Source organism: Gymnoscopelus braueri, assembly GCF_963280865.1.
Source record: "Gymnoscopelus braueri genome assembly, chromosome: 12".
Lineage (NCBI taxonomy): Eukaryota > Metazoa > Chordata > Actinopteri > Myctophiformes > Myctophidae > Gymnoscopelus > Gymnoscopelus braueri.
Genome location: NC_137614.1, coordinates 12,672,725 through 12,690,794, shown reverse-complemented (window position 1 = coordinate 12,690,794; position 18,070 = coordinate 12,672,725). Strand labels below are relative to the sequence as shown.

The following is an 18,070-nucleotide window of genomic DNA, read 5'->3' as shown; positions in this document are numbered from 1 at the left end:
GAGAATGGCAGCGCATGCAGCATAGGGCTGAACGTGATAAAAACAGAAAAGAGGAGAAAAAAAAGGGCGGACCTGGAGCCATATAAAAAAAAGGCAGCAAGGGACGTATGTCACATGCCACACTAGTACAGTACTGGGGGGGACGAGATCATAATGTGAAACACCGTATCGCACGCGGGGCCGGGCCGGGCCGGAGCAGACAAAGGGGACGCGTTCATCATCATTTCGTTACATATGCAGGGAATCCGAGGGGGGTAGGAAGCAGTCAAGGGGAGAAAAGGGGATGGGGAAGGTTAGAGGAAGGTGAGAAACGTTTTGAGGTCCAAAGATCATAAATTTAACACCTTCCCTCTTGTGCGAGGAGAGAGGAGAGAGGCAGGCGGGTGATCTTAAAGAAAGGGTAATGGAGAAAAGTGATGAAGGAACGAGTAAAGGTATCACAGAGAGAAGGATGAAGATGGAGGGCGTGCCAGCAGGGAGGAAAATGAAGGGAGAGAGAAAGAGGAAATAAACAAGAACGGGCGGAAGAAGAGGGTGAAAAAAAGAAGAGAGAAGTTGGGTGGTGATTTGGGTATGGGGAGTGAGAGAGCTGGGGGGCAGTCAGCGGGGTCATAAAAACTAGGAGATGTGTTCTGGCCTCTGGGTCTTCATATCTTTTACATTTCTAATTAAAAGAGATAAAGAGTGAGGGAGTCATCAATCCCACAGTGATTTCCCAGTTAAGGTTTTAGAGGGGGTTGTAAACTAGGCAGCCCGGCGTCATTGATTTTATAATTAGCTCTCGTCACCCCAGACTTAAGATGGAGGGAGTGTGTGCGCTAGAGGGGCAGGAGAAGAACCTAGAAGACGCCAAGACCAGAGTGAAGGTCTGGTGGAGTAGTGAGGGGGGGTGGGGGGCTAATTTATATTTCGTCGGACAGCCGTGTCGCTGGACGAAAAACAACATTTACGTTGAGCGGCACCGTCGTGTGATGAAACATAAATCTGACTTAAGGGGAGGAGGATGCTAGATCAGTCCTGACATGGGCGGCAGGGTAAACGGTCAATATGAAGAGATGCAAAGAAATCAGAAGATAAGAATATAAAAGGTATACAACTTTTAAAAAAAAGACACTAAACCCCATCATTGGATACACAAACTGCTTTAATTACAGAAACCCACCCCAAACGCTTTTACATTAACGATTAAGAATATACATGTTTTACATGTAGAATAACCTTCACAAACAAGAACCTTCAAAAAAATAAAACCATAACCACTGGAGCTTTATTGCAATGAGATAAGTGTCCTCACAAGGAGCACCCGGTACAGGATCTCTCAGTGGAGCTAAATAAACATGACTTCCCTAATATGACATTACGTCAGTTTACATCCCACAAAGGATGGAGCGCTATGGAAGGAAAGTGTAGTGCCAGTGCCACTGCCAACTTCTGGGTGCAAGTATCAGGATGCTAAAACTGTAGGTATTATTATGTATCGTGTGCTGCTACACCAGGATATCTAGCCACAAAGGTTAACCGAGAGGCTGTAACAAAGAGTCACTCAAAAGACCCACTTAAGGACATCCTTTTTTTATCATCAACAGACGTCTATTACCGCTAAAGTAGCCAAAATATCAGTTTCTTTTGTAGATATTGGGATCGATTCCCACAACTGCTTTTAAAACTAAAATATTGGTATCAGTCCCTTTCATTAGCACCAACCGCGTAGAACAATGTTAATCTGATTTAAAATATTATTAAGAGTCAAAGTGACCGTTTTTAAAGAGGAAAAATAGCAGACAGGAAAGTGTGTATAAAAATACAGGTAAACACGACACACAAACACACAATGGTAATTATGATTGTAATGACGAGCGGACACGACAGACATAGACATCCTTGTATCATCCGAAGTCTCTTCTATAGTAAAAATAGGGTGCAAATACAGCAGATACAAATCAAGATAGCGTTAAAGTGTCTATAGCAAATTCTTCTTAGCGATGAGCAAAGCACGAAAAAAAAAAAATTCTGAATGATCATTCATCACATGTTGTTCTGCATTAGTTAAGTGAAAACCTTAAACCTATTGAATATAGACCTGAATATAGTTTCACTGCCATACTGTATAACTCAAGCTAATTATATTATAAAAACATGGAAAATGCATATACTAGTATTGATTCAAAGGTAGGCATTGTTTCTAGGCAGCTACTGTACTTGCAAGAAGCTGAGGGGGAATTTACACTACAGTATCTTTAGTGTAATCTTATGTATGCAGATTAACGTCAATTAATCTCCTGTTACTCTAGGCACACGCTTTGAAATGCATCATTGTGAAGCAGGAAACATTGTTACATACTGTAATAAAGGCCAATACAAAGTATCTAAGGATAAAAATATCAACTAGCATCTCATTCCAAACGTCCGTATTGTAAAATCCAGAATGAATAAATTCGATAAGTAAATATTGCAGGTGATCTTTATTAATCTAAGCTGGTGAAAGCTTTATTGTAATAATAGAATATTCGTATCGCAAGTAGCATCTAGGTCCCATCTTCCAACACAATCTATTCCATCGCATTTTGTTAATGTTTAGTGTGGTTCTCTTTCTATATCTCCTGTATCTGCACGATGATAATCAAATAGCTAATGCATAACAGAAAGTGCGTATAAATTCTTAGGTTTGAATAAACACAGGCGAAACATGATGCTATATATAGGCCTAACTGCATAATAATTTTGTCATGATGCCGCAGGTTTCATTTACAGTATCTTCAATAGGGCTCAAAGCCGCTATAGAAAAATTGATGTTTAAAGTGAGTTCTGCCATGATTTTCAGAGGCGACGGGCCCCACACAAAACGTCATAATTACAGTGGCTGTCATGATTCCTAATCACAGTTGTCATAAAAACGACATAACACTCATCGTAAAGCACTCGACATGCCCATGATTCAACTGAAATCACTCTGCTAGACTAGAGCATGTGAAGTTTCAGATTGCTCGCCCCCTGCACGTAAAAGCACAGTTTGCAGCAATACAACAGTCTTATGTTAGTCGTAAACACGTTGTGTTGACCCGTCACCACAATCATCGTGTCACTCCTAATAGCAAAACACTTGGGGGGGAGTAACACAACAATCTACAGGGGGAAAAACGCTAGAAGTTCATATTAGATAAAAATGTAAAATTGCATATTAACAACTTGTCAGTGTAGAGTTAAGCGCAGTTTATACTTTGTCGCACTATGGGGTCGCTTGCCCCAAATAACAGATTTTCACACAAACAACAGGTTGCGACGCATCGAGTTGTTAGCTCGACAATCTGTTCTTTCCGGCAAGCGGCATTGTCATGCGACAAAGTATACATTTGGCTTTGGAGTTGCATGGTACAGTACTTGTAGTGTGCTTGTGTATGTGCTTGTTTGTGACTGAAAAGCAGAACCCCTGACTCTTTAAGATAAGTCGCCGTCTCCCTCTGACAAAGCCTTCAGTTGCTGATGTGGTTAGGCGTCCACTGTCCTACCAGAGAGAAGTGTCTGCCAGATCACTGCAGAGAGACATAGAGCAGAGAGAGTGTGGCTGAAGAAAGGCATATTCTGGTTAGAAAGAGGTGAGAATGAGGGAGTGGGGAGTGTGGGAGAGCGAGCGCTTTAATGACGCTGAAAATTGGCCCGTGACTGCGGTACAACCCGCAGGTAAATCATTGCTACAGCTTGCTGTCAACTTATCTGTCCCCTAGTCCTCCCATCTCACACCGCCTCTGTCTCACACCGCCTCACCCCGACTCAACTTCTTTTACGACCACATATTCAAAACTTCCATCTTCCAGCCATATTCAGCCTGTCACCATAAATAATGGGCTGCATGTGTCTGCATTAGCAAGCGTAGAAATTCACTGTGCATGCGTGGCTTTGTTTCTGTATCTGGTTGTGTGTGTGTGTGTGTGTGTGTGTGTGTGTGTGTGTGTGTGTGTGTGTGTGTGTGTGTGTGTGTGTGTGTGTGTGTGTGTGTGTGTGTGTGTGTGTGTGTGTGTGTGTGTGTGTGTGTGTTTGTTGGGGGGGGGGGGTGATTGGCTACCTGAGGACGGTGTGTACTGCGTGATCGGGCAGCAACAGAGCCATCTCCTCCCCGGAGCTGAGTCCTCCATATGGAATTGCATCAGACTCCTCTTCCTAAACGCAGGAATTGAACAGACACACATACGCTCACACACATGTACTGTATCTCTCTCGAAGGCCATTACAGTTTATTAACCACAAGAGGCCTAATTGCCTTTGGAAGATAATGCCGACATCAAATGATCCACTGCCGGGGATATATAACGTAGCGTGCATGGCTATCAGAGTCGGCACCTAGTACCGTTTATAAATAATATAATTGAGTAGGTCTGATAGTGTCCCTTACTGATTCAGAGCTGTGCGCGAGAGTGTCGGCGCCTGCTTGGCGCGGCGAGGAGAGAGGCGCTGGCTGACTGATGACCACCCCTCCCCGATCGAGGTCTCTGAGGGAAGGAGGAGGCGTCGCCAGTAGCAGCAGGGAGTCAGACTGGCCCTGCTCACACAGGCTGTAGTGGCCCAGGGGTCTGGAAGAACGGACAGGCTGCAGCGCCTCTGGATTCTCATCCTCAGAGTCCGACAGTGGGCTGTCAGCGCGCGGCACCAGCTTACGCATGTACTCCATTAACTCCTATCATATACAATTACAAACCCATTAGATCACAGGATGCAGGAATTTCATGATAGCCACAGCGGCTCAGATGAGCGCAAAGAGATCTGATGACCTTAAAAAACCTGTTTACAGAAGCCAAGTATATAAACATAACATTTGCTTACTAGTGCATGTGTCCTATGAAAGACTGTTAGCATTCAACTCGCATCAACTGGCCACTTTGTTATGAAATATCCGTCATCTACTCTGGACTACAAGATGAGAAACGTAAACAAATGCTTAATATCTAGGGGTTTCACAACATCTATAAATTAGGATGTTCTGTCACACATTATTTAATATATAGTATGTATACTCAACTCAACTGTCAACTGTTCAAAAAACTATCCACGACAATTGCACTTAGTCTTTTTCAAGTAAGATAACATGACTAGGAATGTATTTCTTAATTGTAGCATTTGAGAATAATACCAAATAAAGCCTTCAGGGCCCCAAAAGGCCCTTCAGAGTTTAACATTAATGATGGACAATTCTAAACCAAGCGTCTTAACACACATAAGTTACAACCCAAATTGTCATGTGTAGAAAAAAGAAGTAATTTAACGCGAGATATTTTAGGATGAACTAAATGTTCCATGAGAACTCCAAACAGACTAAACAAACATGTGACCCAGTCCACTTATTTTTTTGTTTTCCCGCTCGGCAACATTGAACATTTTAGCAAACTGTGGCATGGGACAGTCATGATGCCCGCTGGTTCCACAGGCAAATCATGTGGCTCGTTAATCCTCTAAAAAATGACGGGTCTACTGGTAATGTTCCTCATAAGAAGCAATGTTAACTGGGGTGTGTAAATGTCAAAATATGTTACATTGCTACAACGCATTTCTCCTGTAAGAAAACTTTGACACAGTCATTTCCTGTGCAGCTCATTTAACCCATTAAGACCGAGAACGCATCAGTGTCAAATTTTCTTTGGCCATTCAAAAACAGCAGATCTACAAGCTCATAGCGCGGCACCGAGTGCCGCACTATGAGCTTGTAGATCTGCTATTTTTGAAAAATCATGAAAAGTTGTGAAAATATTTGAATTTTCTTTCTTTTTTTTGGGCGGACACTTGTAACTAAAATCTTTGCTTCTGGGGGTTCCTGGAATTAAATATTTTACAAATGTTTGCTTTAAAAAACATAATCCAATATTTTGCCACGAATTTTCACGATTTTTAAAAAATAGCCAAAGAAATCTTAAAATGACAAAGAGATGCGTTCCTGGTCTTAATGGGTTAAATGTACCATGCCTCATTTTGTAGTGCTGAAAGCATATCCTGTACTTGAACCTAATGTCAAGAAGTATCTGATTGTCCCTTTACTTCTCTATCAAACTTTCTGGCAGAACAGAGTGTGGTTCTTCCCTGTGTGACAACTAAGGCAGACAGAAGAAGAAGAAAAAAAAAAGGATCGGACCTCTGACTGTCTCCATGAGCGTAGCTCCTCCTTCTCCTTCTGAGCCACTGTGAGGCTGGCCTTCAGCTCCTGCAGCTCTCTGCGGGTCTCACTCAATTGGACCTGCACACCACACAGCCCAGGGGACACACAAGGCAGGTCACAACTGTGCTGACCAGTGGTGGACAAAGTGCTCCAAGTAAAAGTATCAATACTGCAATGTAGAAATACTCCTGTTAAAAGTAAAAGTCCGGAGTTAAAAATGTACTTGAGTAAAAAGTACAAAATGGTATCAAAATGTACTTAAAGTACCAAAAGTAGAGAGTTACTCATTATGCAGAAGGTCCCATTTCAAACTTTATAAAATGTATAATAAAAGTCTTCTGAAAATAACCGATCTCAAAGCGCACAATGCGTCGTGATGAGCTTGTAGATCGGCTATTTTCAAATGGCCAAAATGTATTTAGGGTTGAAGTGGGTAATGTATGTGTTGTAATAATAATCAAATTCTACAAAGTTACTAGTATTGTAGCTATAAAGTTTTTATATAATTGTAGTGGAGTAAAAGTGAAATATTTTCATTATAGCTGATCTTCAAGCTCACCGCATCGTGTTATGGGCTTGTAGATCGGCTATTTTCGCTACTTTTGTGCGAAGTAGGGCATTAATTAAAAAGGAAAAACATACGTTGAACTATGGAGATAAAAGGTTTCTCCCTGACTAGCAACGAAATGCTAGTGAAACGTACTCAACTGAGATGACATAAAGAGCAAGATAATTTAGATATGCTTTTGATTGCATTTTTTTTTATGACATGAGATATAGCTCAGAATGGTTTCTTTACCCTGTTACAGTCCTTTTCTCTCCCCAGCTCCACCTCCGCCTTTTCCCTCTCCATCCTCTCCTCCTGCAGCCTCTCCTCCGTCCTCTGCATCTCGGCACTGAGTTTCTCCAGACGTTCACGGTCCTTCTACCAGGTGGACACGGACACAAGCACACACACACACACACACACACACACACACACACACACACACACACACACACACACACGTTTGCATTACTATACTTGTGAGGACATCAACGTTTTAGGAAGCTGATTTTATGATTGATTTATGATTTCTTTGGGGCATTTTTAACCGCAAGTCTAAAGCCGAAAAATAGCAGATCTACACGCTCACAACGTGTCGCGCTGCGAGCTTGTAGATCGGCTATTTTACGGTGTGTGCCATCGCCGCACTAACTAAGTATAAAATGGGATAAATCCACAACCCGACCCCTAAACCTAACCTCTAAATGTCTAATCCTAATCCTAACCCCAACCTGAATCTTTTTCTAATTGTAAAACATTGTAAAAATCAACCATAAAACAACACATTTTCTTGCGAGGACCAGAAAAATGGTCCTCAACAACATCTATTCCCCAAATTCTACTATACTTGTGAGAACGTTTGGTCCTCACAAGTATAGTGACACACACACACACACACACACACACACACACACACACACACACACACACACACACACACACACACACACACACACACACACACACACACACACACACACACACACACACACACACACACACACACACACACACACACACACACACACACACACACACACACAGTATTCAAATATGGGAGACTGTGATTGGTAGTTGGTTGTAGGTCTAACCAATTGCGTCCAGAGCCATTGTTTTGATCCCGCCCCCTTGGGAAAAAAAACGTACTCATAGAGGCACCAGACTCATATCCACGCAGTGATATAGTCTGGCTACGCGAGGCTAACATAAACCATTCACCTCAGTCAGTGGGGTCATTGGACTGTGCATGAAATCAGTTTTCTGCACCACATAGTGGCTGCAGCGCACAGTAGATGAGGCAAAGGGTAGCGCCACATGTGAGAGGTGTGGGAACATTTCATCTTCAAAGCATGAAACTCCTGAGTAAAACCACAAGGGCACGCAGCCACATAACTCACTGAGATTGAAACAGTGCAGCCAGGGACATAGGGGGCACATCTTTATTTAGTACCAACCAGGCCACTGGTAGTACAGTAGTAGTACATTGAACCTTCCTAATGTTCCACTACTGTACCTGGCCACTGGTACTGAGGGGCTCTCAAACTTTTTTCATGTCAAGGACCCCCAAAAGGATATGTATTTGGCTGTGGATCCCCCCCCCCCCCCCCCCCCCCATCTCAGGGATTTTTCAAAAATGGCAAATCTACAAGCTCATAGCGCGCTATGAGCTTGTATATCTGCTATTTTCTAATAGCCAAAGTATAAAATATGGTTAAAGTGGTTAAAATGATTGTGACGCTATATTAACTAATTTCCTGGTACCCCCCAAGGACCCCACTTTGAGAATCAATACTTTAGGCCCTCCTAATGTTATGGGTGCTATTCTAATTAGATGTAATACGTTCTACGCTATTAGACAGGGATGAGTTACAGTTTACAGTTACTAGATGTATTCATTCTGGTTTCTGCAGACTGCATGATGCCATCATATATGTTCATTAAATGTCAAACCGTTGTAAAATGGTGATTATCCACCTTGTCAGACTATGCATGTTTGTCTACCTGACACACTGTGCAAAAACAATACGGCCTACTGTATGTCAACCGACATATGCTGGAGCAATGTTTCGCCTCGAGAAAACAAATAAAACAAAGGACAGAGGAAAATCTGGACCCGGTCTTGGCTTGGCAGTAAGACAACATGGGTTGGCAATTCTCCAAAGGAAGCTGGCATTATCGCCAGGCATATTTCTTTAAACTGTCTGCACCTAGAGTAGCAGAGAGTAATTGAGTCTCTGTGCTTTAGTAAGCAAGCCATGTTTATTTATATTGCACCTCTCTGAATGGCTTCGGAAGTGCTTCACTACAATAGCAAAGCAAAAATACACAAACGCGCGATACCCGTCAAATTGCCACAACGATTTGTCCAGTGAAGGCAGCTGTGTCTGTTAAATCAAAACGATACTTTGGTAGAGATTTGGGTTGTGTAGTTGTTACCTTGCCATGATGTAACTCAAAACATTAGTGAGATATATTCAGTCATTTGGCTCGTTGATTAAGAGCTGATCATCAAAAATATATCGATACATCAATATTTTATAGCCCAATCTGGGACAGCACTAGGATGGCCAATAGCATACAGTGTGTGGTAATATAGATCTACTGCCATCATATACTACTGTATGACCACTTGAGAGCCGCACAATCTACCAATGCTTTTTAAAATGTACTCAAAACATACCTTTTTATCAAAGCTTTAATTCGTTTTTAATCAACTTTTTTCCCCCAAGAAAGGGTCTTCTTGTTGCTGAATGGTTTGAGTTTTTGCCCTGCTTTTGTTATTTTTGTGCCATTTGTTTTTAAACCCTGTAGCACTTTGTGATTTCGCACTTTCCAAAAATGTAAAGTGCGTTATAAATCAAATGTATAATCATTATTATTATCATCTATGTCAGTGGTTCTCAACCAGTGGTCCGGGGACCACCAGTGGTCCTTCGGGGGGTACCAGGGGGTCCCCAGCTAAATGAGTCAACATAGCGTCACAATCACTTTAACCACTTAGCTTTGGCTATTCAAAAATAGCATATCTACAAGCTCACAGCGTGGCACTGAGTGCTGCGCTATGAGCTTGTAGATCTGCTATTTTTGAAAAATCGTGAACATTTTTGCATATCTTTGAATATATATTTTTAAAGCGAACATTTTTAACTCAAATCTTTGCTTCTGGGGGGGGTCCCTGGCACAACATTTTCAGATGGGGGGTCCGTGGCCAAATGTATATCAATTTAGGGGTCCTTGGGCATGAAAAAGGTTGAAAACCAGTGATCTACAGTATGTAGTACCTCAGCTGTACGCTGCAGACTCTGCCTCTCCTGGGCCCAGCGGGACCGGCCCTCCCTCAGCGCCAGGCTGGAGTCTGCCAGCGTCAGTGTGAGCTGGGCGGCCTGCAGGCGGGCCTGGTGCAGCTCGGCCTGCCCGTGGTCCCTCTGGGACATCATGGCATTCAGGTCTGCCTTCAGGCCCTCCACGGCACCCTCGCTGCCGCTCAGACGCTCCCGGAGTCTGCGCATCTCCTTCAGAGACGCCTCGCTCTCCGCCTGAACAAAATGTAATACAGTAATTATTTATATTTATATATATTGCACTGCAGCAGTGGTGGTGGAAGAAGTACTCAGATATTTCACTTCATTAAAAGTAGAAATACCACAATATAAAAATGCTCTGTTTTACGAGTGAAAGGCCTGTGTTAAAAATGTCACTTGAGTAAAAGTACAGGCATCAAAATATACTTAAAGTACCAAAAGTAAAAGTACAAAAAATGCGTCGCGATGTGACGCGTTGTGAGCTTGTAGATCTGCTATTTTCAAATAGCCCATGTATAAAATAGGGCTAAAGTGGTTAATGTATGTTTTATAATAAAATAATTTACAGTAACATAAGTTTTCAAATAATTGTAGTGGAGTAAAAGTACAATATTTGCCTCTGAGATGTAGTAAAAGTATTGAAAATTGGAAATACTCCAGTAAAGTAAAAAATACCTAAAAATTTTACTAAAGTACAGTACTTGGGTACATGTACGTAGTTACTTAAAACCATGCTGTCTACACACTGCATGCTTCAAAGAGCCCAGGGCACAACAGGGTGAGAGCAGGATAATAACTGCATCGCAGTCGGCTGTGGAAGCTTCACTGACCTCTTTCCTGTGGGCAATGGTGAGTTTGTGGGTGAGGGTAGTGATGGTGTTTTGTAGCTGCAGGACACTGGTGTCTCTCTGGGCCAGAGAGCTCCTTAGGCCCTGGAACTCTTTGGAAAGACTCCGTAGTTCACCCTCCGTCTGTTCCAACTTGGACTGAGGAAGGGGGGGAAAAGGTAAAACAATTACTTAAGGGGAGAAGGCATTGCGAGTACTGGTCCTTTTTTTTTACACTTAGTTTTTTTTAATGATTTTTATCCCTCGATTTTGTAACCCTTTTTTCACCCGGTGCCAATTTGCTGGCCCGTGATCCTGGGCACTACACTCCCCCCACCAGCCCAGGGAGGCCAGGGCCGAGCTCATGCCTCCTTCAATGCATGAGAGCCAACTGACCTTCTTGTCACCTGACAGGGGGGAGTTTCCCTGATTGGACGTAGCGCGTGGAAGGAACACGTTATTCCAACCAGTTCCCTTCCCCTCCATCAGGCGCCCCGGCTGACCAGGGGGAGGCAGTATAGTGACCAGGATTACTACATGCTTTTGTGAGGGTATTAACTACCCTAGGAGACACGGGGAGAACATGCAAACTCCACACAGAGTAGGCCCTTTCGCAAATTTTTTACACTTTACACTTAGTTAAATTAGCACTCTGGATTTTACCGTGTTCTATCCATCTAATCCACTGTTTCCCAAACAGTGGGTCAGGACCCATATGTGGGTCGTGGACCAATTTTATGGGTCGCGAGTAAATACCCCTTTTTTTATTTTTATGTCTCCTACATTTAAAATACATTTTTTTTAATCAAAGTTAAAAATAATTCCATAAAAATAAAAATAAATCCATTAATTGGAGGGGAAAAAATGCTTTTAAGTTGTTAAAATAGCAGATCTACAAGCTCACGAGTGTGAGCTTGTAGGCCGGCTATTTTCACTAGTTTGGGTCCCGGGGAGACGTCAAATTACTGTTTAGGGTCTTGAGCTAAAAAGTTTGGGAACCACTGACCACTAATCCATAAATTACAGGCTCTCTGGTACCTGCAGGCTTTTCCTCTCGTTGTCCTCTTCCTTTCTCTGGGCTGCTGCTCTCTTGGCCTTCTCCTTCATCCTGCACAGACAGATGGACTGGTTTAGCATCAATAAACCGTGATAGTGACATTCATGTAGGAAAACAAGACCAACGGCAGAATAACCCATTACGACCTGGAACGCATCTGTGTCATTTTTCTATTTGAGCTAAAAAAGCATTATTTTACACTTTGGCTATTCAAAAATAGCAGATCTACAAGCTCATAGCGCGGCACGAGCTTGTAGATCTGCTATTTTTGAAAAAACGTGAAAATGTGTGCAAATCTTTGAATATATATTATTTTAAAGCGATTTTTAACTCAAATATTTACTTCTGGGGGTCCCTGGAACAAAATATTTTGAGATGGTGGTCGGCAGCCAAATACATATAATTTTGGGGGTTCTTGACATGAAAAAGTTTGAGCACCACTGATATAGAAACAAACTTTTTTTCAGAAAACTGTTGGGATTTAGAAGACATTTGTAGAATCGGCCTCAGGTCTTAATGGGATAAAAGAGAATGTCTCACCGCTCCAGCTCGGCCTCTCTCTCCACAGCCCTCTGTGTCAGGGATTTGATGTCATCCTCCAGCTCTCTGATTTGCTGCTCGCCTGCCTCCTTTGTAGCCAACAAGGCACTTTTCTCTTCGGCCAGGGACTCACCTGCGGCCTGCACCTCCTAATAGAGGACCCACATAACAAAGACTTTATTATTTGATGTTCTGGCTCAGTGGTAATAAAGGAAATAGCAATATATGTGTGTGTGTGTGTGTGTGTGTGTGTGTGTGTGTGTGTGTGTGTGTGTGTGTGTGGGGGGGACAGTGCCAAACAACTTTTCGACATATAATTGTGCCATCTGTCATGATATCATTTAGTAATGTTTACTTATTTTGTGCAGTTCACAATACTAACAGAGGTCAAGTTCTTATGCCCCACTAGTTTGCATGTTAACATATTTGCAATTCTCAAACTCAGGCTCCTCACTAGATGGCCACCGGAATGCCTTCCCCAGCCCAGATTCTTATCCTAACCTGAACCACACCAAACCCATGCCGAAACATGACCATAACAACAGTGCCTAACCTTAACTGAAATTAATAAAAATCCATCCCCAAAAATTACTCTCCGAACTGTAATACCTGAGATTCGGACCCTGGTCTGCCTGATCTACCACACAGTTAAGCATGTAAGCTTGAGGCAAGTACAAGGTATCCTACCTGACACCAGGGTCTAATTGTCTCTAATGGAAGAGTAGGGAGACCACCTCCAACCACTGCAGATGTGATAGTGATAATTGTATTAACAAACTCAACCAATTCCAATTGGTTAACATACCATTTTGGTCACGAAAATACGTTTTGCAGCTTTCACTAAAGTTACTTTTCTTAAACCCATGTCTACACTGCTGCTCTTTCTGTCCGTTTCACCATCTAATTGGTTTGTAAATCCTATATCCACCAAGCATTTTATACAGCTTCTGCATTAAAAGTATTCATGATCACAGGACAACACAGAATGCAGATCATTGTTTGCTGCCTGTGAGCAAGAGCAAAAAACACAGAACACATGAGCAGGGAACAGGAAGACAGGCAAATTGACCATAATCAAATAACCCAGAGCTTGACTCGCACTCTGGTTCTCAAAGTGGGGTCTGGGGACCCCCAGGGATCCTTGAGGGGGTTCCAGGGGGTCCCCAGCAAAATGTGTTAATATAACATCACAATCATTTTAACCACTTTAACCATAATTTATACTTTGGCTATTCAAAAATAGCAGATATACAAGCTCATAGCGCGGCACCGAGTGCCGCGCCATGAGCTTGTAGATCTGCTATTTTTTGAAAAATCTTGAAAATGTGTGCAAATCTTTGAATCTTTTTTAAAAAGGCGAACATTTTTTAACACAAATCTTTGCTTCTGGGGGTCCCTGGCACAACATATTTTCAGATGGGGGTCCGCGGCCAAAATACAAATCAATTTGGGGGTCCTTGACAAGAAAAAGGTTTGAGAACCACTGCTCTACTACACCACCTCCTGTTTCTTCTGCATCTCCTCCACGTTCTCTCGGCTCTCCCTCAGCTCCTCCCGCAGCGCGGCGATGCTCCTCTCCAGCTCTCTGCGCTCCGCGGCCCGGGTCTCCCTCGCCCTCTTGTGTTCCTCCCTCTCTCTCTCCCTCTGCCTGTCCATGGCCTCCCGAGCCTGCAGCAGCTCGGCCCGCTCGCGCAGACATTCCTGAAGTCGGTTCTGAGAAAGAGACGAGACGAGAAGAACGACACGGACACGCGGATGTTGTTGACGGGATCTATCATCATGCTCATATGCGTATCGATTTACAGAGATTATTTATATCGCCAGGCAGCGTGCATTCATTCACAGAACGTCATCTCTCTGGTCATCTAATATCTTGTTTATTCCCACCTGCAGTAGCTCAGCCCTGGGGATCACCAGGAGCATGTCGGTGCCTTCCTCCTCTCCCGGTGCCCCCTCCTCCAGGGTGACCAGGTCCTCGAGTGGCTTGGGAGCACAGAATGTGAAATTGGAACTGCGAGAGCAGACCTCCCCCTGTGCATCGATGTAGACAAACTGATACTCCGGGGAGCCGGTTCTGGGAAGGTACGAGGCTAGGAAACAAAACAAAAACAAAAAACAAGGGAGAAAAGCATTAGAATTATTTTTGCAGAGAGCCATCGTTTCATTGGGTTGTGTTTCGGAGTGGCCGTGGTTTTGCCTGGATTCCGCTGATTGTTTTACAAAGGGAACGCAGCAGCAGCGTCAACGTTTTTATAAGTTGATATAAATCTTTTATGATATCGTAGATGCGTGCCTGTTTCAATAATAAAATAAGAAGTGCCTGAATGGACAGAACGTGAGTGCTGGCTATCATTTCTTATATGATATACTTTTGGAGCCGTGCACCCAGCAGCAAGTTTTCTTATATGTTTTTTGTGACTGGAGTTTGTGCTCGCATTCATTCTAATAGCATATGCAAAGAACAGTGAACAGTATTAGCCCCATGAATTATATGATACATTTATTTTGATAAAAGTTGATACATATTTTGAATAATTTCCCCTTTATTCAATTAAATAATTTTAAATAATATTCCCCTTTATTAAAGAAAATGCAATCTTGATCACGCAGAAGTTTGTAGAACTGCTGTTTCAGACGGTCAATGTAACATTTTATCCTTCGGTTTACAAAGCCAACTAAAGAGAGTGATTGGATGACACCAACGTAGGTTAAACGGCACGCGTGCATGCCATGATTATTTTTTTTTATCACTGGTGATGATTAGGAACCATCAGCACTGTCTTTGCACTTGTTTTCGTCCACTTTCCTTTCCAAAGATGAATGACGGCGGCGATATGTTTAAGCAAGTGATAAATCTCTCTGGCACGGGGTCAAGGCCACACCTGCTGCATGCATCCATGTGCACACAACCCCCTTCGATGCCCCATCAGCCTCCCTCCCCCCTCCCCATCTCTCGCTCAGGCTGCCACAGACAAGACAGAGGACACGAGTCGACACAGTGTCACACAGTGTTCACTGCCGTCTCCACCGTGTGCAGCGGTCAGACTACACTTTGTACCATTGTCCCCATCCTCGTAACTCAGCATCCTGCTTCCTAAAGGAATTGATTCAAACATGACAAAGACTAATTGAAATTCATTGTGTGAGAGAGATGCCCCCCCCCCCCCCCCCCCGCTCTCTCTTTTTCTGATGGGAATTGCTCACAAATAACTCGTACTATAAACATTTCTCTATTCTATACACTAGTCACAAAACCTTCCTCCTCAATGGAGTAATTCAATTTACAAAAGGATCAATCTTCCACTGAAGGTTTTATTTGCTGACCTGAGCACTGTACTACCATGGATTACGACCAACTATGGGGAATAAAATACAATTACAAAGCAAGAGAGTGAATATACCCTGGAACTGCACACAGCAGTTGACATCTGTGCCCTCCTGGTAGTCAGCTGGCGCCAGCGCCCAAACAAACGTGTGGTAGTCCTTCACCGAAGACCATCCCACCTGACAAAGTCCCAACAAACACACACAAACATTATTTAGTGACTCTCTGGGATACAAGTACAATTTATTGATTTGATTTTGTGACAGTAAAACAAAACCCTTTTTTCCACGTATAAATTGGTTATTTTCCTCGAGTGACAGCGGCTAATTGGTACCTTGAAGAGACCGATCCAGTCATTGCTGGACCAGGTGTGCTGTGAGCTCAGAGTGTAGTGACAATCCACTCTGCTCTGAGGGAAGTAACTGCAACCCACGTTTCGAAACTCCACCCAGCAAGACTTTTCCATGGCAACACAAAACAAAGGCAGGCTGATTTTCCACCTGTGGAGAAAACGTATATAGAAAAAGATTATTATTATTGTTTTTTTTTGTTTTTTTCTGCCTTACCCTAGACAGATGAGACAAAGATGAGCCAGATTGGCTGAGCAAAAGTGCAAAATGGGTGAGAGGTGACCGCTGGTAAACAGTTCTGTGGAGACAGCCAACGGACAGAGAATGTTTATTCAGTGTAAGGAGATATCCTCGGCAAGCACACAAGGGCCTTGGGGGAAGAACACCACTGGTGCTAAGCCTCGATGATGACACTGGGGCCTATAACTAACATGACACATTACACCTCTCAACATTGTGCAATGTGTCACAGGGACTATTTTGGCTATTGGCATGACACTCAGTCAGTTATTGTGCACCTTTCCATGTAAACATGTTGTGCAGTTGTTAAAGAATCAGCAGTATGTAGACTATGTACAGTATGTGTGGTGGTGGTGGTGGTGGTGGTGGTGGTGCTCAAGGTGCTACAGTAGATGAAACAGACCCTTCGCCCCCAAATCAGCTGATTCCAAATGCAATTTAAGAGGAACATGCAATTTAGTTTTTGGAGATGAAATAATATGACTACATGTGCAAAATAGTCTATCACTAAGCATTACATGCACAAGACAGCAACACACACACACACACACACACACACACACACACACACACACACACACACACACACACACAAGCTATGATCTATCTACATACAGAAAAACAAATCATATGATACCGTTACCAGCCTACATAGATCAGGTAAACAAACATCACACACGAGGTAGATCAGTTGCGAAAAGTAAAGATATTGTGACAGAAATACCCTCGACACATTTCAAGAGGCTCAAATTACACAGCAAACAGACTTGAGGCCCAACAGTAGCGCACGTTCTGCTGGGAGAAAAGACCATGTGCTGCTTTGCGCGACGACCACCCGTTACAATGTAACGACAATGTAACGACTCCTGCATGGTTACAAAAAACTAACGGCAAACATCCAGGCTAATGGATACAAATGTTCAAATAATAACCTAGTGTAAAAGAGAACAGGCTACATAGGACGAGGCATCTTTTTGTTTTTGCTTTGTTAATTACAAAAGGCATCTGCGTAGATATTCTATTCCCAAGCAGTCCAGTTAAAGCGAAGCATCATACCTGTTAATGTTTACTTTTCTGTTAAGTTCTCCACGCGAGTCACTCAGTATCAGATGGAGGCGTGAAAGTCCATTAGAAAACGGTACAGTATGAGCGATGATGATGAATTATGATCGTCTCCTCGGACTACAGCTGCCACTAGCCCTAGTACAACAATAACAAAAACCAAAACACAAGCATGACAGCCTCACACTGGCCGCCCACGGAATTGTGGGAGCTGTAGTTATTACAGTGATGAAATGACCCAGCAATGGGACGTTTAAACTACAACCCCCAAGCACACAAAGGCAAGTTAGCGGAGGTCGCAGTATTAAACGTAACTGGCCCTGAAACATGACTATCATATCATGACAGTCATGGATGAACTTCAACTTTGTGTTTGCATTTTTTCTCTTTTTGGCCCGTACATCTACATAAACGTTTACATTTCAAATATAAAGAAATTATGCCATGACCACAAATGCTGCAATTATGGACGGGCTCTTAAAGATACTATTTTTTCCGTATTATTCAATAAAAAGCATTTTAATCATATCAATGGCCATTTTCTCCGTATTTTTGCTATGCACTTTCAACTATGCGACCCTATTGGTTAGGAGGTGTATTGCACTCTAATCATTATAGCTTTATGAGAAAATAGCCACCAATCGGATTAAAATGCTTTTTATTTAATAATACGGAAGATAC

At 42.8% G+C, this 18,070-nt stretch overlaps 1 protein-coding gene across 1 annotated transcript; it reads right to left on the bottom strand.

The window, feature by feature from the left end:
* Positions 1–1,126: 1,126 nt before the first annotated feature.
* Positions 1,127–17,531, bottom strand: calcoco1a (calcium binding and coiled-coil domain 1a). Its single transcript, XM_080443753.1, has 14 exons — positions 17,384–17,531; positions 16,072–16,237; positions 15,814–15,916; positions 14,300–14,502; positions 13,913–14,125; positions 12,413–12,561; positions 11,854–11,923; positions 10,819–10,974; positions 9,968–10,222; positions 6,939–7,064; positions 6,116–6,217; positions 4,388–4,669; positions 4,061–4,155; positions 1,127–3,530 (listed from the first exon to the last, which is right to left on the bottom strand). The coding sequence occupies exons 2-14, from the start codon at positions 16,201–16,203 to the stop codon at positions 3,503–3,505; spliced, it is 1,914 nt and encodes a 637-aa protein (XP_080299879.1). The 5' UTR covers positions 16,204–16,237; positions 17,384–17,531; the 3' UTR covers positions 1,127–3,502.
* Between the last annotated feature and the right edge of the window lie 539 nt (positions 17,532–18,070).

Coding starts and splice junctions, on each gene's coding strand:
- calcoco1a (XM_080443753.1), bottom strand. CDS start 16,203: ATGGAAAAGTCTTGCTGGGTGGAGTTTCGAAACGTGGGTTGCAGTTAC. Junction 15,917..16,071: donor ACTGGATCGGTCTCTTCAAG/GTACCAATTAGC, acceptor GGACTTTGTCAG/GTGGGATGGTCTTCGGTGAA. Junction 4,670..6,115: donor GCTCATGGAGACAGTCAGAG/GTCCGATCCTTT, acceptor TGTATATGATAG/GAGTTAATGGAGTACATGCG.